At 39.4% G+C, this 26,094-nt stretch overlaps 1 protein-coding gene across 2 annotated transcripts; it reads right to left on the reverse strand.

Annotated features, from left to right (window-relative positions):
* Positions 1 to 8,177: 8,177 nt before the first annotated feature.
* On the reverse strand, positions 8,178 to 16,196 carry LOC104605559 (glutamate synthase 1 [NADH], chloroplastic-like). 2 transcript variants are annotated; one of them, XR_016077102.1, is made up of 4 exons: positions 15,795 to 16,196; positions 11,729 to 11,827; positions 9,022 to 9,201; positions 8,178 to 8,943 (listed from the first exon to the last, which is right to left on the reverse strand). XR_016077102.1 is itself a non-coding variant. In XM_010270378.3 (3 exons), exons 1-3 carry the CDS (start codon positions 15,928 to 15,930, stop codon positions 8,729 to 8,731), a joined length of 531 nt encoding a protein of 176 aa, XP_010268680.1. In that variant the 5' UTR covers positions 15,931 to 16,191; the 3' UTR covers positions 8,178 to 8,728. The 2 variants fall into 2 exon arrangements, 1 of the variants encoding a protein (XP_010268680.1); XM_010270378.3 differs by lacking the exon at positions 11,729 to 11,827 and having other exon boundaries at positions 15,795 to 16,191.
* Between the last annotated feature and the right edge of the window lie 9,898 nt (positions 16,197 to 26,094).

The raw sequence follows: 26,094 nt of genomic DNA on the forward strand, positions 1-26,094 counted from the left end.
CGTATTCACATGATTCCTCCCTCAAAACAAGCTGCTGATTCTTAAATCCTGACATCGCACGTGGAGTAACTGGTTAAATTTCTGACCTTGATTTGATAAATTATGGACAATTATAATGATGGTATTGGTGGGTTATTTTTCTCCGTCATCTTTTATTGCATGGCTAGTCCTCACTTAATTGGTTCGATGAAGACAATTTTTGAACCATGAAATAGGCACCAACCTCGCCAAGGCTTTCCAATCAGTCCGAATCCTCCTACTACTACCCTTTCTACTAACCAAATTACATATATAGACACCAGCTGTCCCACATTGGTGTGACTCTCCTGTGCATGTTTAACATGTGAATCCCTTTATAATGAAGCATCAATATCATGGTTTTCAAAATCGGACCAGGATGGTCTGATTGGAAAAACCATGAATTGGTCTGGTAGTCGGTTTTGTTTTATTTCAGAATCGTTATTTCGTTAAAAACCGTTAATTTGGTCAGTAAATCGTTCACTTGGATAATTGAATTGTTCGAACCATTTCAACCATCCAATAGCTATGGCTGTTTTTATTTTTATTTTTTTTTGTTAGAACAGGCCGTTCATTTGATTCGAACGTTCAGACCATTTGACTTGGGAACCGGACCCCTGACTAATTCATTGTCTGCTTCGATTTTAAAAACCTCGATCAATATAGTTTATACAGAACTGGCATAGTTCCTTTGATCAGACCACAGATAGAATTCCAATAACACCATCAACCTTCTACCACCACTGGAATGTTCAAGATGATGGAGGGTGATTTGACACGACCTCATCATAAGAGGACATGTGGACGTGACTCAGCATAAGTGACAACTTAGCGCGACCAATCCGCCAAGATCCAGCGTGGCAACCCGGTACCAGATGACACTCCGATTACCCCGAGCTAAGATTCTTCCAAGGAAGCGCCCCGAGCTAAGATTCTCCCAAGATAGGAATCTCCCGAGCTCAAAGGCACTTCGGGTTGAGCTCGGGAGCCTCCTAAGTTAGAATAAATTTACTCCTGCCCAAACCTAAGTAGGCCACCTTGGGTAGAAGCACCTCAATACGGCACCTGCAGCTCGGCATAGGGTAGCTCGGTACAAGGCAGCTCGGCGTATCACAGGAAGATCTCCTGTCTGACAACCGTACCTGCCAAATCTGGAGATTGCACCCACGTCTCTCGCTAGGCGGCGTCGTGCCTGCCAACCCTGAGAGGTGTCCCCCGCCTGGCAGGGCCATACTCTGCAACAGTTATCTGCGCAGCCCTGGCAAGTAACGGCTGCGGCAGAGAATCAGAGGCGGTTATGTCTGATTTGACAGGACACCGCTATATAAGAGCTCCGACCCCCAAAGAGCAAGGGTATTGCAACTTGTGTGATCTGCACTCTAGCCCTTTTATTTTTCTCTACAACTCTCTCTCTTTCAGCTCTCAGCTTTCTCTCCCAGTTACTAACTTAAGCATCGGAGTATTCCCGTCGGGAGAGCTCCCCGGGGGTCCTTCTTCTTCTTCATAGGTATCTCGTCCGTTGCCAGCTAGGAGTGCAGTCGTTGCCAGATAGGAGTGACCAGATCGTGCACCATCAATTGGCGTCGTCTGTGGGAACCGCTTTGAAAAAGCCTTCTTCCACCAAACTTAGCAACTTCAATTTCCATGGCTTCCTCCAGCAACGCCGGACGCAGCGCAGAAATGAGTGCCGCCGGGGAGCAACTTCAGGTCCCAGCAGTATGTATTGGACAGTTCACCGTCCCCCTCTCTGCGGACGAAGTTCCTGCTCTGAACATGCCTCAGATAATGGCACCTGTGAACGCTCCACTTCCCTCCACGGTAGGAGCAACCTTCGTCGAACCTTCTATTGTTCCTCCGGTGACCGGCCAAAACCTGCTTGAAGACCTGGTGCACTGCATGCTAGCTATGTAGGCCCAAATGCAACAGTTTCAACAGTTTCAGCTGTATCAGCAGCAAATGTTGCACCAAGTCTATCAACACTAGTATCAACAGCAGTTTCCACCACTGCCCCAGAACCAGCAACAAGTTCCTCCTCGACACCCCACTGCGCAGTAGGCTAAGCCCCACCATCGTAGCAAGCAACCTCCTCGCCAGGGAGAGGCTTTTTCATCAAGTGTCTAGAGTAGAAACGGGGTTGAAACACTTGTTCTCTGCGTTTGAGTTCTCTAGCGGTATGGTGTCATCAAGATCATCGGTTTTAGGTGAGTTTATTATTTTCTTTCACTTTTCTTGTGCATAAGGTTGTAAGGTCCTAAAAGACATACTTACAACAAAAAGATAGAAAACATGTTCTTGGTTGTATCTGTGTTTTATGTTTTCAAAATTAAAGCCAAAACATGTTTTTGAATTTCTTGTTCTTTAATATCATGTTACATAAGTCGTATAATTTCTTTACTAGAGAATTTGTTTTTTTAAACCATTATTTTGATGGTTCCAAAAAAAAAGCAATTCGTTTTTCCATTTGAAAAATAAAAACAAAGTTCAATAACATGTTTTTGTTTTTATATATATTTTTTTGTTAATGTGGTGATTCCAAAAGACAAATGGAAACAAAAACATTCATGTTGTAGAACATCCCCTAAATGGTAGATATAGGGAAAGGGAATTTGACAACAGTATATGGATTTCAGCAAAGAGCTCAAATATGTAGGTATTGATTCATTTTTCAAAGAGAAACAAGAAAGATGGACTTGTAAATCCCCCTCCTAAATCATCCAATATGAAGTCTTTGTAAAATCATTTCTCCCTCTTGTAAGTTGGAGAGAATGGGAGATAAGAAGAAAACTTTAGCGATGGATAGATATTAAGAAGTTGGCGGCAATAAGAGTTTCGGGGTGAGGCATGCTAGTGGTTGCACACTAGAAAGAATTCATACTAATGAGGGACACCGGTGTCAATTTATTGGTTAGTAGAAAAAGGGTTAGAGAATTTAGTTAGTAAAAAATCTAGACTCACCTCGATGAAGAAATATCAAATGATACAATGTGCTCAAGAAAGTCTGAACAAACAAACTAGGTACAAGGTCGTGACTTGTGAGAGATTCAAAGCTTCTTAGTCACACAATGAACTATTATGTGTTTGTTTGGCATCATTGTCGTTGCTCTAGAAAACGGTGACACATCAGTGTCATGTCAGAAAAAATGGTCCTCTAGGAAACGCCTGTTTTTTTGGAACTGTTTTTCCATAAAAACGGTGCTCCATGCCATGCATTGAAAATCAAGAAGGCGTGGTTTGGAGCAATGCCAAATTTGGCGTTTCTTGGAGCAGCAACTCGTTGCTGCCAACAAGGACATGAGGTGGCAGTGACAGGGACATGATGTGGCATTGGATAATAGGTACCAGTGTTGAAAACATTTCCTGGAGCATTGGTACCAAACAGAAAACGTTGTTGTTACTCCAGGAAACGTCCTACCTACAGCAATATTTCCAAACAAAAAAAAGACACCATTTTCTTAGAAAACGGTGCTTCCAACCCACTCATCAGCAACACCGTTTTCGGTATTTGTAGCATCGATGCCAAACAAAAGATACTAAAATCAAGGTTCAATGTATAAAAAAAGTGGCATGTACCAGAAAGGTAATTTTAAGAGACATATTGGGATACACATTGGGTACGCATGGATATGGACAAAGACTCAAGATGCACATGGATACACTAAAAATCCAAAAGAAAATCCTTAAAAAATATATTAACAACAACAAAAATGAGTTTTATATGATTATAACTAATTTATTTAAACATAAAAACCATATTTTAATAGTTCATATGAAGTATCAAAACTCAATTGATAATTGTTGAAGAAAATGGAAGAACTAAAATGTTTGTGTATATATATATACTAATATTTATTATATGTAGATTTAGATAATATTTATAATATATATACCTTAGTTTTTAGTAATAAATATAATTTGCATTAATATTTATTAGTATATAAATTTTAATAGTCAAATGTTATCATTTTGACAACCAATGGGAAGAAAGATTACTTAAAAATAAAAATACATATTATTAAGACAAGTAATTAAGGTATGGCATAGTGGTGGACTAATGGAGTGTTGTAAATGAATGATTAAGGTCCAAAACCTTCTACTTTCAACTTATGATTTTTAACAAGCTATTTGGTGGTGTATTAATTATATTTCCTTAATTAAAAGTAATTAAATTAGCATTTAATGGCATCTCAAATGACTTAATTAGAAGTGTCTTAAATTAGCATTTAATTAAGTGATATTAAGATTTAATGACATCTATAAATGAGAGAAAGGTGAGAAATTTAAAATTGAATTCAAAAAGTACAAAGGGAGGAAGATTAAAGTTTGGGTTGTATCGGCTGATACATACCTCATACCAATACAATACAAACAAAAAACTATGAAATTACACACTAGCAGTAGCACCATCCAATTGATCTTTAGAGCATTGGGCGGGGGCTGACTCCAAGTAAAAGGAAGGTGTGAATGTCGTCTTCCCTCCACACCTGAGTTTCTATCATTTAGGCTATTGGTAATCACTAACATAGGTCGGTGCTCCAAGTGTTTATACAAAGTGAAGTGGGTCAAAGTAGTTATTTTACTCGAACACCTTATTACAACTCCACCACAGAAACCACAAAAAAAAAAGGATAGAAAGGGAAAGACGTACATTGGAGTGTTTTGCACATTACTAAGACGCTATGCACTATCTCTTTTGATGGCAATATCAATTTGACCATGGTCAAATCATATGAAATAATAACCCTTCCATCTTTTGTTTAAGATAGGTAAAAGAGCTATAAATTGATCAGTTGGCCTCCGTGCTCTGTCTCCATTTAAACCGCCTAAGCCTGCCTAAATCCCCAAAGTTCTAAAACCTCCTAATATCTCTTCATCAAATCAAGAATCTATATCAAACTTAGGCTTTGTTTGATATCTCTATTATGGTGAGTTTCCATATGAAAATGCCATTTGGGACCACTCAATTCTAAATTCTAATCTGATTCCTGAAGAAAATTTTTTATCTTAAGGCAAAATTCTTAGAAGTGAACATTTTTCACTTATATGAGAATCAACTCTCATTTAAAATTGATTCTTTGGTGCAGTACGAGATTCAGACCAATTAAGTAAATATTTACAAAGTTGGTTTTCAAAGACCCAACTTAGTATATATAGAGAGAGGATGATGCAACACAGAAAGAAACCAATAAATTCTATGCAAGTTGGGGCCACTCCAAAATACATAAAAATCTTGGATGTCATCACTAAACCAATCAAGTAATCAATTATCAAGTTAGCACCAACACAAAACTTCTATTTTAATTCGAATTTACCAAGATTGCGCCAATACGAAATTTCCATCTTAGTTCGAATTTACCAAGATAGCGTCAGCACGGAATTTCCATTTTAGTTTGAATTTACCAAGATAGCGCCAAAATGGAATTTCCATCTTAATTCGAATTTACTAAGATAATGCCAACGCAAGACTTCTATTCTAGTCCAGAATTACCAAATTAGTATTATATTATGTTTTCTGAATTTTTGTTCATTTATGACTTTTTTTTAAAGAGTTTTAGTAGGATTTTATTATGGAGTATTTTCATAGATTAGGAAACTTTCTTGTACGAGCCATAAGGGTGTATGCTTATATAAAGAGTAGCTAGGGGAAAGCTAAGGCAGTTTTTTATATTGAATTTTATCTTAATTATTTAGTGAAGAATTCTTCTTCCTAGTAGTTCGATTTCTACTCTTTTCTTTAAAACTTTTTTCAACGTGTTTCATTTCCATACTGCACCATTTTTGCTAAGTTACTTCATAATTAGTAAACACATGTAGCCATGTTACACAAGCAGATGTGGGCACTTATGTAATTTTACACCCAAATAGATATTTTAATCGAACACAAGACCTAATCTATCATTTCTATAGTCTTTCTTTTACCCTCAATGGCTCTCTTTGCTCTCCTGTTCTTCTTTTAACACCAAATTCTGTCATGCTCAATCATCTTGACTAGAAATAACCACTCCTATGGTTATTACCGAAGAGTGGTCAACTGTTATTTTGATTTTTCTTTTGGTTCAGTTTGGAAAGAGTACAAATACATATAAAATAATACAAAATATAAGGTTTTGCATTCTACACATTTGTATTTGTACTCCTTCCAAATGGAATCTTCTTTTCTATTAGTGCATCATTAGATTCGACCCCGTTTCTTTGGATAGCATTATGAAGCTTGATTTGTATTCTTAGATCTATTAATGGATAGCAAAGCATACAACCATTGTAAATTATGTGATATTTGGTTTCTTTTAGATTGGTCTTGCTATTTTTGTGTATTCCTCATTGAGTTGCAGAAAAAAATAGGGAAGAAGAAGAAGAAGAAGAAGAAGAAGAAGAAGAAGAAGAAGAAGTAGAAGAAGAGGAGGAAAGGAAAAAGAAAAAGTGGGTATTCCCAATCCCAAATGCCTCACTCAGTGCGACTATGATATGGAAAAGATATGATATCTAAAAAACAACTGACCAATAAAGTGGAATCATAAGTGGTAGCAAATAACGTGTTATTTATCAAAATTCAAGGGTGGGTTTTGATTGGTCAAAACTCTTTCCATATCATATCTTTCTCGCATCATAGATTTACCCTTTTTAGAATTTGGAAAATTCTCGTAATTCTTTCTTTTTCAAAAAGAATGAATTTTAAAAATTTTCTGGAATTGATGCCAAGCAAGGCCTTAAATTCCACTTGGCAAACAACTCACTTAGTCTAATTGATCTTTATAGGAGAGTCAAAGGCATGCAAATAAAGAACATATTCTTAGGCCTATATGTGCTGATTGGGTCTTCTCCTTGAAGAAATCAATAGAAATTCTATTAGAAATGGTCATCGGGAAATATTTTGATCAAAGAGGATTATAACACTCCACTTCCATCTTTAATTAATATCTCACTATCTCTAACAAATATCTATTTATTTCTTTCTCTTTTGAACCTCATTGGACTTTCTACAGCTCTTGCTACTAATGACAATTGAAGTCCATGGAGGTTAGAATGTTTTAATCCCCTACCCTAGAAGTTTTTTTTTTTTTTTTTTTCTGGAAAAAGACCAACAGTTATCATCTGATAGAACCTACAAAGGGTATGAGCCCACTATGTATCCTTGCCTTAATATTGGACCAATCTGAAGAGTACATCTGTCCGATTTGACGACCGATATGTATCCTTGACCATGTTGATGTGGCATGCCCTCATTCGACCTATGGCCCAACATTGGCGAACACCGCACATCTTGCCCTCATTGGATCTATGGCCCTCATTTGCGAAAGTCAGCACCAACACCCCCAAACCTCTTGTCTAGTGATTCATAACTAACACCCTCTAATTCGGCTAGAATCAACTCATTTTCACTTGTACAGCCTCGCTGACCACCTCACATGTTTACCGACTGGACCATTGAAGTGTTCCTCCCTGGAGAACCACCTTGAGGCCTCTAACCATTTGTTTGTATAGGTCATTGGATCCAGCACGATTCATCCATGTCATCAGGACACTTCATCTGCTATTCATCCACCTCATTTTGGACATCATCACAAACAATTTCAGTTCTCACATTAAAATCACCACAAACACAAGCCCACACTTGTAACTCTAAGGCAACATTCGGTACTGTGGCAGATGTTCACCCCAGGCCGTTTTAAAATGTAACACAAGAAATGAAATTTTTTTATGAATGTGTCGCATTCTAAAACGAGTAATGGATGGTTTTAGAAAACAAAATATTGTGCCATTCTAGCCATAACAATTTCTCATGTTTTGGAACGAACAACACCAATGCTCTCTTATTTTTTGATTCATTACAGGAAAAATGACTTTTAGCAACAGTCAAAACTGCCGCTAAAGGTCTCTAAAACTGCCGTTAGAGGCTTTACCGGCAGCCGGCTAATTGCCACTACAAGAATTGTCACTAGACGTTATAGCGGCAGTTTTCTTGGCTGCCAGTATAAAGTTTAAACTACCGCTACAGCTGCCGCTATAAGTTTGGCGCACTTTATTTTAGCGGCTGCCGCTAGATCAATTTTTTTGCACATAATCCAATAATTTCTTTTTAAATTATTAATGCTTTGCTTCAAATAACCTATTTTGTCTACATTCATCTAAATTAGAATGAAATGCAAAAATCAATATAAATGCAATTTAAAAGATCCATTTTCCATTCAAAATATTTTTCTACCAAAAAATTAATACATTTGAATCACAAATTAATATACATCTTAGTTTCAAATTGATACATTAATCTCTAATACAAATTTCATCATCCATTCTCAAAACTCAAAACACTTGCGGTTGGTTGCCTCCTCTCAAAGTTAACTAAGTGGTTGCCTTGCTTTATGTTCCCTGATTGAATCCTTTATCAAATGGTTGCAAAGATGAACCAGGTGTAAAAAACTAAGTTTGAATAAGTTCAGATCTTAACTGCAACTTTGATCTAGCAGCCTCCTGCAGCTTTGCTATAGAAAGAGGATCATTAAGATGAATTTCTCCACCTTTTCTTCAGTGGTAATCTCCAGGATTAGGCAGCGCAACAGCCTCTACACTTCCAGGAGACATAGCTCGAGTAGGAAATGCCATCTCATGTAATTGGAGAGCATCCAGAGCAAGCATTTCAAATGTTGCACCTTCAACTCTACTTGGAGTCCTTTTGAAACACTTCTGGATAACCTCAGATGAAAGGCCCAAGGCTTCAAACACTTCTCAGCCATTCCCCATATGGCCTTGCTAGGGCATACTGCTTCTTTAGAGCTGCATCATCTACAACGATATGTTTTTCAAAATCTACTAAAAGCATCATTCCAGGGTTTAGCCTTCCAAGATAACTCTCCCACTGTGTAATATAATAGCGACCAGGACACAGTCCATTGCGATCCAATGTGGCTCCCAGATAGTGGCCATCAGTAACTGCAAAATTTCAACATAGGTTATAGCACAAGCTGAGAAGGAAATTTGTGTAGTATCAAATCTCATAACATCTCTTACATGAAATAAGGGCAGGTCCATCCCATGGCTCCATAAGAGCTGAGAAGTATTCATACAAGGCCTTTCTATCTGGATCCATATTCTGGTCGTTTTGCCATGCTTCAGGTATCATCATCATGGCAGCTTCAGGGAGACTTCTCCCAGCACGAACAAGAAGCTCAACGACACCATCAAAAGCTCCTGCAAGAACCACAGAGAAAATTAAGCTTACCTATCTATGTACAAGCTGAACTGCCCTTCTTCCTCCATATATTCTTGGGAAATACACACATGTAGCATATGAGCATGCATTAGTAACCTGCCTGTCAGTTAGTAATTTGACCTCACATTTACAGCATTCCTTTTGTGTATTAGATGCAGACAAAGGGAATGAAATTGAAAATTTGAAATCATTAAGGCTATGTTTGGTGAAGGAAAAGGTAGGGAAAGGAAGGGAAAGACAGGGAAACTTATATAAGGTTTGTAAAGGTTTCCTTACCTTTTCCCTTCCTTTCCCTACCTTTTCCTTCAAACCAAACATAGCCTAAAGGATTCAGGCCCAAAAAATTCACAAGTAAAAGAAAGAAACTAGTATATTTTTATTCGTCTAGGAAGCTTAGTGATTTTTATCAGCAAATCCATGACTTGGCTATGTAAAACCACTTTGATCATTACTGAAAATTACTAATAAATTTTCTACAAGGAAAGCTTCTACATTACAATCTACAAGGTAATTGTGGAAATGCATTATAGAAAGCAAGAAATGAAAAGGGATTGATCATTTCTAAATCTATAGCATGCTTTTCCATTCAAGATCGCTTGCCCTGTGCTAGGCTAATACACATTGTTCGCCCTTCCAGCTCCTACAAGCCCATGATAAAAGTAAATACTACAAAGAAATAATAAGAGAACCAAAGCAAAGATTCTGTCCAGATATGTGTGTGTTTGTGTGTCAGAGAGAGAGAGAGAATACCACTCCATTAAAATATTAAAGTGCAGCTTCCATCTCTGGCTTTGATGAGTAGCATACAAAGCCATAACCACAAGATCTACCTGCCTCTCCATCATATAGAACCCTTGCTCCAACCACATTTCCATATTCTTGGAACACTTTTGTCAAACTTTCAGATGTGACTGACCATGATAAGTTCCCAACAAAAAGCTTGTATTCACTTTCAGGATACAAAGGTTCTCTAGGCCTTGGTTTGTCCGAGAAGTTCACCCTCAGTGTCTTCCCACAGTATTCCTAAAATCAAATATTTTATTCTGGTTGCATTTTCAGTCCAGGAACTTAGAATTTGGAAAGAAAGGAGCACTAAATAAATAAACAACATCCCAGAAACAAGTGAAATCTATATACTTGATAAATAAGTATTTCATATACTTATTGCATCAGCATTCCCTTCAACCTTGTGAGAACAAAAGCTTACTGTGTTTTGGGTGGACGTCTACCTTGACTCTAGTAGAACAAAAGCTCTACTAATGAGGCAAATTATGGCCAAAGGGCCCTATTGCAAGCTTTATGTGATGTTTTCCCACCCCAATGAGTTTGAAGGAAAAGTCAAGTGGTATTTTTTCAATCCAGAGGGTTTCCTGTTTCAAGCAACCTGTGAATCACCAGCACTAGGTAGATCTAGCTATCTTTGTTCAGTCTCTGGGAGGTTGAATGCTTGTTGCAAGTGTATATCAAGGTGTTCCTGATGGTTGCTCATGCAAAATTCCAAGTTAGTGACGCTACATCATTTATAGAATTACTTCCTTTCTATAAGGGATCAGAACCTGGTATAATTGAGGGAGAGTTGGATGATTCAGCCAGTGGGGGGATTGCATTGAACTCTCTCCCAAGCACAACCAGTTGAATGCTGCCAGCCAATAACCCACCCACCTTTGTCCAGCAAACAAATTCCTCAAAATCCTAGTCCAAAACCTAACAAAACCATGTCTGCTGTGTTTGGTCATAATTGTGGAAAACTTGGATGTGTACGAGCACATTGTCGGGCTAGACAGCTTGTCATGTTTGATGATGGAAGTCAGGGGACGATTATGTTTATTGAGGAAGATGAACAAGAAGAAGCAGTGCCTTGTGATGAAGAACAAGAAGAGGAAGATGCTATAGGCCCAGGGGATTGTGGTACATATTTGGTCCTTTTACACTCCTAAGAAGGAAGAAAATTGGCTTAGGCATAATATATTCACCACCACTTTCTCACTTGGAGGCAGGACAGCAAAAGCTATTATCAATTTAGGAAGTTGGGAGAATGTTATCTCACAAGAAGCAGTAAATAAATTGAATCTAAAATGACACTTTTAGATGAAGCTCCTGAACCTCTTCTCCATACTGGTATCTACGAGATGAACTAATGTTAAAATCACTGTTTTGGTCCTCGACAACTTCTTCAGGCAGAACTGTAAGCATCTCTAAAGCAGCAATATTCCCATTGTCCTGATTTTGCAGGCTCTGGAGACTGCAAAAAATTTGCTCAATAGACTTCTTATGTTCTACCGCACAAAGGACAAGAGCCGAGAGTGCAAGACAGATTTGTGTTAAGAGCTGCTATGCATAGAAAAAAATGGTTAAAAAAAGAAATAACACACACAAAATCAGATACTACTTGGGCATTATCAACTCATTGAACCATCACAAGAAGTACAACCAAAACCTAGTACTCATTCCAGCTCATTAATTACATATTATCAAAATTAGAGTGTGTTGCAAGTTACACAACACCTGTGGAGGTCCTGTACTAAATCTTTTTGCTGCCAGAAGAAGAGCATTCAACAAGGCATCTTTTGCTCCCAACTGCAAATAATATCCTTTATTTTGGATCTGTGGCATGAGTGCATTAATCCAAAGTAAGCATTAATACACCACCAATGGAATGTTTTGATTTTTTTGGTAACAAATGGGATGTTTTGATTGGTAACTGAAAAGCTTCAAATGAATCAATGAGAGAAGTAAAAGAAACACTTTAGAAGGAAGAAGATTGCATGTTCACATCAAGATCACTCAGAGCCAGAGTTTTAAAACCTGGCCTGAAGGTTGAACCATTTATCCTCTGGATCAATGGGTCAACAGTTCATCCATCTAGGTCAACCCCTGATGTCATCATTATAAAAATAAAAAATTCAAAATAATTAAAAATAATATAAAACTAGTGACCATTGAACAGGTCAACTTGGTGAACTGTTCACTGTCCAGGTCCGTGGGTCATTGACTCAACCAACAGCTTCTGTAATATGGTGGTCTAGAGGTTGATTCAAACCAGGATTGTGGCTGGGTCATTCCAACAGTCAAGGTTAATGACATATTGAAAACACTCTCAGAACAAGAAGTAAAACCATAAGATACGATGACAGAAAAAACATGGCAGTTACTCAATGTCAATGTAACTCACACTACCAGCTCCAGCTTGAGCCAGGCTATAATGAATTAGCCAATTTGAGACGAGCCAAATGATATGTCCACTGTAGCTGCTAAAGACCTAACCACTAGAAATGTGATGTCGCAGTAACCATGGGCCATCCCCATCATCCCTTAATCACAACTTCCGAATTTCCAAGTTCCAACACCACACTTATAACACAGTAAAATTATATAATATTCTACAACTAAAAATTTGTTTTTGATCATTTATTCTACTGCTAAAAATTAAAAGATAGAAAAGAAAGGATTTGGCAAATGACCACTAATAAGGAGCTCGACAGAATCAAACTTTACAAGGTCCTTTGGACTACATGAATGGTTCCAAGGATGAGAAGGCCATATACAAGAACTTCATTCAGCAAAATTTAATAAAAACTCAACCAGCAAAAAAAGGAGAGATCAACAGTGTTATAAACCCACCTCAAAACTAGTGGGTCTAGCATGCTAACACATGGACAACATGCAAACACATATCACTTGAAATAGCACTTCTTGTTACACACACTGATGATGCACCAAGATGATTTCAATGAAAAGATTTTTGGCTTTTGAAACTCTTGGACAATGCCATAAGAAAAGGGAAAATTTCTTGTAGCAACAGAGAATAAATTTTATTCAAGCATAAAAGAGAACAAGATCCCTGTCATCCAAAGGGTGGAAAGCAAGAAACAATGACAATGAGCAAAGGGCTGGCAAATCTAAAAGTAAACATCACATAGAAGACTTTACAAATTAACCACGAGTTTACTTTGATTTTCTAGAAGATGGCATGCAGCAATATGCCTAAGGAGACTTAATGACCTGGATACCCAAGCAATGTATTATGGATAACTTAAAAATTAAAACCCACTAGTATTCCTTTAGGTTATGTTTGGATTAAGGTGTAAATCAAAATGGACAATGAATTTTTTTATCAAAAAAATGGACAAGGAATTGAGCAAACCAAGTCCATAGGTTTCCAAATTACATCACTTTTGCATGTTCTGAACTCCAACATATGGAACTAATTCCAATTTCCATAATGGAGCAAATTAGAAGCCTAAAAAAATAAGCATAAATTTTGAGTCTTTATGGATTTTGAAATTTATAATGGAAGGTGCCATTTAACCTCACAGAATTCAGTTTGCAACAAATTTACTTTAGTTTCCACTCCAGAACTCCACAGTGATCCCAGCACAGAGAAAAATGTAAAATTATTTCATCCTGAATCCAGCAAGAGCTAGATTCATTGTTGAAATCCCTCACACTTCTGTCTCCAAGTTACTTTGGCATAGTGACAATCCGTTCTCCATGGAATTTTTCTTTGTTTGCTCAGGCCCCATGCCACAAAAATTTTTAAAAGCCACATCAAGCTTGTTGGCACACCCCAATCTACCTCAAATATGATAAAAATTGCAGCATCTAGCTGCTCCAGAAAGCAGGAAAAAAAAGGTGTTGATTCACTAACTTTCCTTCAATTAGACACATCAGAAAAGGGTAGAAACAATTCACTGTTTGTAGAGTTGTCTATAAGGCAATATTGAGAATAGAATTCCTAATGGTTATTCAGTACAGAACTTTGGAAGGCAATGAAATGGAATGTGCACCATAGCAAGGGCAAAGACAGAAAGAACAAAAATTCACTGTTCGACTTGGGGCTACACAACAAGGCTAGAAGCACGAATACCAACCACAGGGGAAGAAGGGTGGATATTAATCAGAATTTTTCTCATGAGATCCAATATAAATGTTATCAAGCTATGCTCAGAGAAACATTAAATTGTGAACAGTTACCGTGCATGAGAAATGGAAGACAAACATTTTAATGATACGGGAGACAAAGATGTAGCAAAGTAACTAAGGTCATCCAGTGTTTGGAGTGAAAAACCTTTTGATTGGTCCCATAAACCCACTCTCAGGCATGCCAGTGGGACTGGTTGTTTGGGACAGTAGCAAAGTAACTAAGGTCATCTACAGGACTGGAGAGTATTCTGTTTTGATTAAAGTGGAACTTGAATATGGTTTCCTCTGTCTATGGCACTAATGATGAGAATAATCATGCCCTCTTGTGGGAGGAGATGGACAATGTAAGGAGAAGGTGGACAGTGACACTTCCATGGTGCATTGGAAGCAATTTCACCCACAAGAATAAAGGAGGTACATGAATAACTCAGGCATGAAAATTTTGCAGCTTTTTGTCAATAAGATAAAATGGTGAAGACCCAATTATGGAAAAGCTCAACCACTTCTTGATCTCCTCTAGTTCTGTAGGATCACTTCACAGGTCCCAACTACTCAACAAGAAGTGCTCCCCATACCACACCCCTCTAAAGCTGGTAGGTGGCACTCTACTCATATTTCAAAAATCCAAGCCTTTTTCATTTCAAAAACTACTCATTCAAGTAGGAGGGTTTCGACAATAAAATCCAAGCAAACTGGAGTTCCACGGAGGTGTTTGGGTTGGGCACACATGTAACGACCAAGAAACCGCAATGGACAAGTAATGGACCAGCCTTCAAAGCTAGAGAATTAACTCAACAAATTCAAATATTGACAAAAAAGAAGAATATGTGAGGAATTAAAGTTTATTTCAATTAGGCCTGCTTTCTTACTTTGTTTTGGGGCTTCTTTTTCTAGCTTGAGAAAATAGTACTAATATTTTAATAATGCTGGACCATCTTTCGAGTCAACTTTGATTTTTTTTTTTTGTTTTTGCTGAGAAATCCAACTTTGATTTTTCAACTTCTCCTTGTTCTTTTTATTTTTCATTCTTGAATCCTTGTAAAATTGTGACTTAAGAATATGTCTTACTTGATCCTGCTGCTGTGTTTGTCATCCATGCTATTTTTAATTTAGTAGCCTTATTATATTTCATCTGTATGGTTTAGTTCTTCTTTTCTTCCTAATGCTTGTTTTTCTTTTGGCAGTTTTCCCTGCCCCTGGTATCAAAAAGTGCCTCCTTCACTGGCACTCAGCCCTAGAATAATCTTAGAGGTTGCCAGGTTCAAGCCTGACATTATACATGCTTCTTCACCTAGAATTATGGTAATTTTCTCTCATGTAATAATTTATCTATTCAATTATTGAAGTGCCAAAAAAAAGCAAACGCTCAGTCCCCTTTCATGCATGCCTGACATAATATCCAACTCTATTCTAGGTATTTGGTGCTCTCATTATAGCAAAGCTACTATGTGTGCCTATTGTGATGTCATACCACACTCATGTTCCAGTGTAAGTGATCCTTCTGATGCTATTCTAATTGGAAGATGCAAAGCCACCAAATGCAAACCGAGAAACAAGGAAATGTATTCTAGAGTGGAGACTGAAAGAGAGCGAGCAGAGAATGAGGAAAGGAGAGAGAGAGAGAGAGAGAGAGAGAGAGAGAAATTACCTATTGATGCCGGTGTCCTTGGATGTCGTCTGGTGGTGAGAAGTCGACGTTGACCGTGAGAAAGAGAGATCGCGTGAGAGAGACTAAAAGAGAGCGAGTAGAGAATGAGAAAAGGGGGAGAGAGAGATAAATTCATGTCAGTGTCCTCGTCCGGTGGTGAGAGGTCGACGTCGACTGTGAGAGAGAGATCGCGCGAGAGAGAGAAAGACTGAAAGAAAGCAGGAGGAGAATGAGAAAAAAGGGGAAAAGAGGAGGAGAAAGAGAGCCGTTTTTCGCGCTACAACTTTTAGTGGTAGTTGATGTATTCTAGAGTGGCAGTTTTAAACAACTGCCGCTAGAGAATATTATTTGTAGCGGCAGCCAGCCTTTAGCCACCTTCTAAACTGCCGCTAATTTTCATTTTTCCTGTAATGTTATATATTCCATGCTTCTCAACCCACTATTCCAAGCTTCCACCAATCAGCCATTCGTCAGTTGTTGTCATCCTCTCTCTATCTCCATTTTTCTAAGATCTCTACGACTCTTTTCGTTATACTCTTTGATTTTTAGTAATTAATTATTATTTTTATTATGCTTAATTAATTATTAAATTATCCTTTATTATGTTCAATTGATTTTTATTATATTTACTTAAGTTATTTTTATTACCTTTAATAATTTTTTAATAATTATTTTTATTATGTTTAATTATTTTATACAATGTTTTCAACCTATCATTGACCCAAGTAGTTGAACCATTTCAATTAGGCCCATCAATGGTATTCGGAACTCCATGGCCCAATCGACATCTTATCTGATTATTTCAAATTCGGGTGTTGTATTTATGTAATCAGATCGGATTCGGTTTTTGCAATTTGCATCCGATTAATAATTAGATTGGATTCATGCTTTATCCAACCTGATTAAAATCCAAATTTGATTATATTATAATATTTATTGATTTTAATATATAAAAATTATATAATTTTATGTAAAATATATTATATTATATGATATAAAATAATAAATTCATTATGTTATATGTACATTAATTTATTATATATACAAGTTGAAAAGTAATTAACTTTTTAAATCTGATCAGATTTCATATAGGATTTGGATGCAAGTTTTCAACAATTAGATCATACTTGAATTTTGTTGAATTCACCTATTCGTTTATAACCCTAGTTTGAACATTCACCCGGCCATGATTCTAGGTCTAATTCTACTAAAACTTGGGAATTAGTCAAATTTTGTTGACCTAGTAAAAAATCATTCAACCTACTGATCGGGCTATAGGTTGCACATAACATACATGGACCATAATGGTACATTTGGTTGCTGCGATTGGAATGGGAAAATGGAAATATTCCCATTAGATTCCCATTTTCACGTGTTTGTTCGCTGAGATGGGATGGGAAACCGTGGGATGTTGGTTCTCAAAACCAAGGCTGCAGGGTCGCGTAAAAATGGTGTGACCCCAGTGATAAGAGAAAATTGTGAGAAAAAAATGTTGAGACTTTTGACTGAAGCTCCGTAGCCGTGATAAGACCAGATCCATGACCATAGAATAAAGGCGACTATATTCTTCACGTTTTTGGCATCATCAATCTCCTCATGCCGTCGGGAAAACATGGTCGTTCGTCAGCTAAAATCGATTGTTTCTGGTGGTATAGAGGTAGATGTTTTACAGATCTACACTTGTTTGTAGAACCTTGAACGAACATGGTCGTTTTTAGCTAAAAGCCATTGTTTCCCGTTAAAACACGCCAAGGTGTTTATGCCTTTTTCTGGGTTCAAACCTGCTTCAAGGTTAGAGTTATCTTTCCTCGGATCAGTTTTTCCCATGAGATATGTTTCTCTTCCCTCAGATTTGTTAAACCAGGTCCCAATTATTCTTTTTACTTTTATTTTTATTTTTATTTTTATACGTTTTCTCGTTGGGGTGAAGATTGGAGGCAATGAGAACAACTCCAGATCTTGCTTTGCCCTTGTATCCTCTGGTTTGAGTTTGAAGGAAGATGATGAACAGTAATTTTCCCTTCTCAACAATCAAACACCAGAATGCCAAAATGAGAAAATAAATTTTCCCTTCTCATCTCATCCCTTCTTAGCAATCAAACGGACTGTAACTTTGTGCTCCAATGTCCAATTGAGGTGATTTTTTTTTTATTTGGGTAACTTTTCAAGATATACGTGTCCCAAGGTGCCCTGCCCCACTATTTTTTTGAAAAAAACCCTTTTTGGCCTCAAATTGTAATTTTAATATTTTACAAATAAAAAATTAAAAACTGAATTAACTTTTACACACGCATATATAATGATGATGTGGCACGGTCTGACCCGTTCGACTTGGATGGTCGATCTGGTGACCTACAAAGCAAAGGAAAAAATGATTCAGCCTCTTGGTTGGTTTTTAAAACCTTGATTTTATAATGTTTTATTTGTATAAATTAATTTTAAAATTTCTTTTGATTAATTATAAAATGCGACTCATATAACATATATATCCCCAAATAAGGACCACCATCATGCATTAACCCACACTTTAGCCAAACCTATTAGATTATTGGACCATATATGCTTTGGCCTTGCAAAACCAAGGTCTATTAACCCTCTTTCTTGCTTAATTTTATCAAAACAAGTTGGGATTTTTTTCTTCACTGCTCTCAATATTCATTGCCGTCATCACTTCATTATAACCCCATAACTACCCATGATCTTTACTCTTGATTCCCTACTATTGTCATGGATTCCAAAAATTGCCTATGCTCCCCTTTTTTATGAAGAAAAAAATTGCTGAAGAAGAAGAGTACTTGTTGTCATCGTTGGGGAAGAAAATTAAGGTAAAAACATGTATTTTTCTCTATTGTTTCCCTTTCCTTTTTGTCAATACACTCCTTTTTTATTCTCCTTTTCGTTGTTGTTCCTCTCTATTTGTTATATAGATATGATGTCATTAAATTGAGTGTTCTAGGGTTTTATTGTTGATTTTGATGATGGTGCTTTTATGTTAAGATTTGTTGATTTTGATGAATTTGTGTTTTCATTCGATTAGTGTTTATTTTTCATGCTTATTTCCATTCAATTAAGGTTTATTGTTGTAATTAATTAGGATTTTTTATTAGCATTCTGGTTTAATGGTGGAACTTTTTTACCTATTATCGATTGTCATGTCTTGACATTATTGGGTTGGTTGGCCAAAAATGTATTGTCATTGTCCATAGTGGTCCCCTATAATGTCCCCCACCATGTGAAAGGTAGATATGTCTTTACTTGTCATAATGGTGAGGAGCAAAAAGTATTGCATTGTCTCTGTAAAGTGAAATCCTCACACAGTTTGTTAATTTATATGGAAGACTAAAGGGAGGACCCTCCTATATTTTTATATATTTGCTTCCCATAGGAAGACTACTTTGTAGTCTAACACACAAAAATACATTCACTTGAATTAATTACCTAGAATTTTGTTGGTTTAAAAGAATACCATAGCCAAGAATTTTGTTGGTTCAAAACACTTTTTGTAAATATGATATAACATGCATGAGAATGCACAATGTTCAAATTTATATTAATTGAAACATATGACATACTATTTAGCTAGAATTTTGTTGGGGCTTTGGGCTTGGGTCTAGGCTTTAAGCTTTATATGAGGGTCAGGCTCGAGCTTGAATGTATTTTGCTATTATAGAGACAAAGACTAGTTTAAACCCAACCGGACATAGCCCATGAGCATGTCTACCCCCTAATAAGGAGTCAGGATACCAATATACTTTGCTCCCAAATAAAGGGTCAAGAAACTAATGTTATGAAAGAAATAAATAGAGAAGACGTGTGAGAATGTTGTTTGGTTACTTTTGCATATAATTGTGTGCCTTGCACCATTTTTAGTTATTCCTGTTATTGAATGGATATTTATTGTTGTAGATGTTTAATGTTTTTATCAACCGCAAGGGTTTCATCATTGATTTACCGCCACTAATTTACTATGCTAGTAATGTTAATTTTGTAAGTAATGATGTTGATGGGGACCTTTTATCATACATTGAAATAAAAACAATGACAAAAGAGTTGGGGTATGAAAATCAATGGAGTGTGTTTTATAAAAAGCAAAACTTGATTTTGAGGATGACTTAATATTATTGTAGAATGATCAAGATGTGTTGGGGAGATTGCAAGCCCTAGCACCCAAGAGGCTTCATCACAGTTGATGGTAGATGTTGATGATCAAGTTAATGACTATATGGATGAAGAAGTTAAGAGTCATGATGATAATGATGATGTGGACTACATAATAAGTGGTGATGATGATTATGATGAATAATTCACATCATTAAAAGATGATATAGTTGTTGCACATAGTAAATGTAAGACAGGAGGCCCTGGCAGATGTGGAGGGCAAACATCCATATCAGTTCAACACAATGAAGCACATCATGATGACTATGAAGCACATTATGGGATAGGTGGTCCACTAAATGACTTAAATGTCATTGGACCAGATTTGTTGGGGAACTATGAACAGACAAAGGATTTGCACAACATACATGGATTGGATAATGAGCAAGAAGCATAGTTTGATTCTTACAAATGGATGTAATTAGGTTGAGAAAGGGTCTGACACTCCCCAATCACTCAGTGTTCAAGGAAACATTAATTACATTTGCTATTGTCAATGGTATTTAATTTGATTATTTGAAGAATAAGGAGAAGCTCATACCAATTTACAAAAAGAAGCATGCATGCCTTTTTTGGATGCAAGATTGGAAAGCATTTCATATTAAATCATTCAAGGACAAGTGTGAATGTGCAAGGAATTTAAAGATTGATAAGTTATCTTCTACATAGCTAGAAAAGAAGTTCAAGAATAAAGTTCATAGGTGGACCAACTTGGAAAGCCCTTACACTATGTAACAAGACCCTTAAAGAGTACAAAGTTGATGTTAACAAGTCAAGAACTTATAGAACAAGATGATGGAAATTATTGATATTGAGGGGATCCAATAGTAGGGGTTAATTGAATAATGAACCTTTTTTCCAAACTGAACTAGTCTTTTGGTTTTTGGAAAACCCAAAACCCATACTAAACTGAAACCAATTAACTGATTGACCGATTTGGTTTTTGTTTAGTTCAGTTCTTTGATTTTCATTTTTTTAATTTAATATATTTATTATCAATAAATATATAATTATATTATTTAAATACTAGAAATATATGTAATATATTATATTTTAAATAATATATAATATATATACATCAAAACATATATAACATATATAGAATATATATATATATATAAACCTATCAGTAACTAGATTTTTTGGTTCAATTTCATTGGTTTAGTTTCGTTTTTTGGTTTTGATGAGCACTCTTACACAATAAGAAAACAACTTTTTAACGATCGGAAAAACTGTAGTTAAAAGTTCAAAACTCGCTGTTGAAAGTTATTAACAACGAGATCATATGTCGTCGCCACCCATCACTAAAGGCCTTATCGCTAAAAGTCCAAGCGATGAGTTGAAAATTTCAATCGTTAAAAATTATTACCAACAAGGGTGCAACTTGTCGCTACAAGTATTACAACTACAATGAAGAATCTCATCACTATTGATGTAGGACGATCCGGGCACTCCTACCTGATTGCTGACTGGCTCCTTATTGGCAACGAGCGGCACCTGAGAAGATGAAAGGAAGGATTCCCGGGGATTTTACCCGGTGGGAATACTCTGATGCTTAAATTAGTATTGTGTACAGGAAGCAAAGAGAGAATGAAGGCTAAGAGTGTAGGTCGTGCTTTATCACTATACTCGAGAGATTAGAGGTCTTAAGAAGAAGATTTCTCCTCTGCCCTAAGGGCTTTTATAGGAGCGCTCTTGTGAGATCGGGCATAACCGCCACTGGGCCCCTACCACAGCCGTTACCTGCCAAGGTTGCACAGGTGGCCGTTGTGATGTACTCCTTGCCCGGGTGAGTGACACGTCCCCAAAGTGACAGGCACGCCTCCGCCTACTGTCGAAAGGACAGGGACTGTGCCGTCAGTTAGGGACGTGGCACAGTCTGACTGGTACGGCCTGTTAAATAGAAGCTTCCTGAGGAATGTTCGTGCGGCACGTTCGCGAGCTACTTTGCAGCGAGCTTGGAATACTTCAAGAGTACCCTTAGTAGAATTGGTCCTCGGGATGACTTGTCTGTTTGGGAGCTCGGGCGAGCTGGTTTTCTTAGCTCGCAAGTTAAAGTTGCCTCGGAATATCCCTTTAGAGGTAGCTCGGGGAACCCGGAGCTCGCGTTGTGGCGAGCTCCTCCTTTAGCGCGCTACGATGTAGCGAGCTGCTTTATGGGCCCATTACTTAGTTGTACTGGGCTGCAATGTTGAGTTGTCGCTTACGCTAAGCCAGTGTCCACGTGTCACCGTTTCATAGGTCGGGTCAAATCATCCTTCATCAATTGCCCCCACTCCTCGGGCTAAGAGTATCGCCTTAGCGCAGGGAGTTTATGAAGCGTGATGCACTGATTTGACCAAAATTCAAACTTGATTGACTATCCCCATTAAATGCATCCGCGGGAATCAAGAGATCTTCTAACTTCTCTGACTTTTCGGATTTCGAAAACGTGCTGAGGTAGCCTTTAATTATGAATGTTGTGCGGCTGCGACTACCTTAATCGTGGAAGATGTACTGCCAATCGCCTTCGGTTTTTAGAAAGCGTGCGGTCAGGGCGCCTGCAGACCGTTGGATCTGCTTTGATCCGGGCTGTCAGTTTGAAAGGATGGGGACTATAAATAGGGGGCCCCCTCGGGCCCTATCTTCTTCCACGCCATCTTGCTGTCTTTGGATTCTGAGGTCGCGTACTTCGACTAGTCTACTCGAGTTCCTCAGTCTGCTCCATTCCGTCTACTCTGGTGAGTCCCAATCGTCGTCAGCCATGTCTGGGTATCCACACCATACCTATCACAGGGGTGATAACCAGGATGATGATGCTCCCTCGAGCTCAGGAGGAGCCTGGGAGCAGATCCCAGAGGCTTGGGAGGCCTCTGGCGACATGGCGTCTACTTCTAGGGGGAGGGAGCCTGATACCTTTGGGCTTTTCTTAATGACAGCGGAGAGACTCAGGTCTCTGATCCACTACTTTCGCCTCCCTGGGGACCTAGTTTATAGCCTTCTTACTGGCAACTTCCCCTGGGATCATGGTCCCAATGACATAGTAATCTTTTAGGAACAACTCAAGGCTGGCTTGTGTCTCCCCCTACACCCCTTGATAGTGGAAGGTGCTAAATCACTTCAACATCACTATTGACCAGCTTCATCCCAACGCTGTTCGAAACATGGTTGGGACTATATCCCTGTGTCATGAGTACTGCCTTCCTTTGGACCTTGACATTTTTGTCTCTATCCTTTGTATAAAGAACGCTGCTCCTAGGGTTCCTCCGGAGAGGTGCTTTTATTACCTCTCTCCCCGTCGCGGCTATAAGCTCTTGTACGAGCTGCCAAATAAGATTCCCGCCTGGAAGCGGGACTACTTTGTGGTTCGTAACCCCGAGGGTGGCCCTTTCCCACTGCTTGGAGGGGTGCCATCCAGGACCCCGGGGCCGAGCTGGACCCTGAGATTCGAAAAACGATGTTGTCCTGGGCGTCGGTAGGCTTCCTTTGCTCGGACTACTTGGCCGAAGAGAAGCTCGTGCAGGCAGGCTTGAGCCCGGGTAGGTCGGCCTTTTAGGTCGCGTAGTGCCTTGTGACTATTGTGTACACATGTATTTTGTTTCTTGTTGGACTAATATCTTGTGGTCTTCTGGCAGCCATCATGTCTAGTGCTGATTTGCGCCGCCTTTTCTTGGGTAGCCAAAGACGCCAGGTGAAGAGGATGCACCCCGACCGGACCCCTCCTTCGGGAAGCACTGAGTTCGGGTCTGCCGAGCCGGTCCTGCCCTCTCCTCCGCCCGAGGTTCCGATGCCCCCTCCTGAGGGGACTAGTGGGATTAACCCTGGAGGAAACGAGCTCCCTCAGCCGGGGGAGGCCCCCTTTAACCCCCTTCAGCCCCGTCCTTACCCTCGGTTCCCAGTGGGAAACTGGGAAGGGGTAAATGATTATCTGGTAGCTCGCCGGAGGAGTCGAAAGGCAATCACTAATGACGAGATCGCTCAGTGGAGAAACATGGAGCCTGGGGATCTCTCCGCGTTCGCCTCTACCCACTGCATGGTGGTAAGTGGCCTTTTTCCCTTTTTCTCTCTTGTTTTGCCCTTTTCCGCTGTCTTTTGATCTTCTTTTTCGTTGATAGGTAAATTCCGCCATCCATGTCATGGCTCTCCAGACGCGCATCCATCGCGTCAACGCCCTCGACCAACGTGCTTCCAACCAGAAGATCCAGGTCGAGCTCGACTGGATCCGGGGTGAGCTCCATCACAGCCGCAAGGGGGGCGAGTCTCAGGAGTTGCTCGTCCACGACCAGGAGGCTCAAATCGCTCGGCTTACTGAAGAGAGTGCACGTTATAGGGAGGAATCATCGAGGATGGCGGGGGAGAGGGAGCTCCTCAGGCAGCAGGTGTGGGACTTGGAGTCTACTCTTCTGAATCATACCCAAAACTTTGATCAGATGGTGGAGGCTGAGCGAGAGAAAGCGGTCTGGGATTTTAAAGACTCCTAGGAATTTCATGACCTCCAGGCGGAGTATGGTTCGGGTTCATACCGCTTAGGGTTTAAGCTCTGCCGGTGGCTGGTTCGGAAGAAGTTCTTCAGGCTCAACCTCGACGGCATTACTATGAAAGGTCTGTCCTCTGAGACATCAGACCAAGCGGATGAAGAGGAGCCTGACTCTCCAAAGGATGAGGAGGCGTATCCTTGAGGTGGCGTTTCCCTAGGCTTCTGTGGCTTCCGGGTGCTGTAAACCCGGTCTTTCACAAGTTTTCGGCTGGGCAGTTGTGCCCTGTGATGATCGAACCTTTCCCGAGTTGTTTAGCTCGACTACTACACTTATTATTTTCCTTTTCTGCTCTTCTTTTTTTTTTTTGACAATGAAAGCTTCTTCCTTCTTCTGAGTATGATGAATTCCCTTTATTTTTGCTAAAGATTTGAGCTATTAAAGTTACATACCCGAAGTAGGGCTCTTCGGTAGGCGTTATCCCGACCTGTCACGTTTAAGGCCTCTGTGGTATACCGCAAAGTGATTACTACGTACGTCCGAACTAAGCATTGGTTGGTTATTCCTCAGTTCGACCAACGTATCAAGACGAGCTATGCTTTGTAGGGTTTGAACCCGAGCTGCTTACGCCTTTGATATTTCATACCTTGCCTTCGCCACTGAAGTGGCTATCTATCTTCACGCCGAGATCTTTGTTAGCTCGGTGTTTTGGCTCTTGGGCTGAAGGAGTGGCTCATGGCCTACTCGCGGAGTTTGCCCATGCCATAGAGGCGGCTGGGTCCTCTTGTGGCCCTCAGGCTTAGGGAGGGACCCGTAGTCCGCTCCTGGATTTCTCCCAGACCGAAGTGGCAACTGGGGTCTTCTTGTGGCCCTCAGGCTTAGGGAGGGACCTGTAGTCCACTCTTGGATTTCTCCCAGGCCAAAGTGGCAACTGGGGTCTTCTTGTGGCCCTCAGGCTTAGGGAGGGACCCGTAGTCCGCTCCTGGATTTCTCCCAGGCCGAAGTGGCAACTGGGGTCTTCTTGTGGCCCTCAGGCTTAGGGAGGGACCCGTAGTCCGCTCCTGGATTTCTCCCAGGCCGAAGTGGCAACTGGGGTCTTCTTGTGGCCCTTAGGCTTAGGGAGGGACCCGTAGTCCGCTCCTGGATTTCTCCCAGGCCGAAGTGGCAACTGGGGTCTTCTTGTGCCGAGGTCATGTTAGCTCGGTATTCTGGCCCTTAGGCTTTGGGAGTGGCTCATGGCCTACTCGATTCTTACAGATAATATTGCCTCAGGTTGACAATATTCCATGCTCGAGGTACTTGTTTACCTTCGAGGGTCTCGAGCTCGTATGTTCCTTCCCCGAGCACCCGTTTCACTCGGTAAGGACCTTCCCAGTTGGACCCGAGCTTGCCAGCGCCGGGCTTAGGCACCATAACTTTACGAAGGGCCAGGTCGCCAACGTGGAGGTTTCACTTCTTAACCCTGGCGTTATAGTACCGAGCTACTCTCTGCTAGTAGGCTGCAGTCCTAATGTACGCGATGTCCCTTACTTCGTCGAGTAGGTCGAGGTTGGTACGTAGCTCATTTTCGTTTGTTTGATCACTGTATGCTTCTAGGTGCAACGTAGGTACTTTGATCTCTACGGGGATCATTGCTTTGGTGCCGTAGGTGAGATTGAAGGGTGTTTCTCCCGTGGCGGTCTTCTCCG

Source organism: Nelumbo nucifera, chromosome 1, assembly GCF_055504915.1.
Source record: "Nelumbo nucifera cultivar China Antique chromosome 1, China Antique-T2T, whole genome shotgun sequence".
NCBI classification, from domain to species: domain Eukaryota; kingdom Viridiplantae; phylum Streptophyta; class Magnoliopsida; order Proteales; family Nelumbonaceae; genus Nelumbo; species Nelumbo nucifera.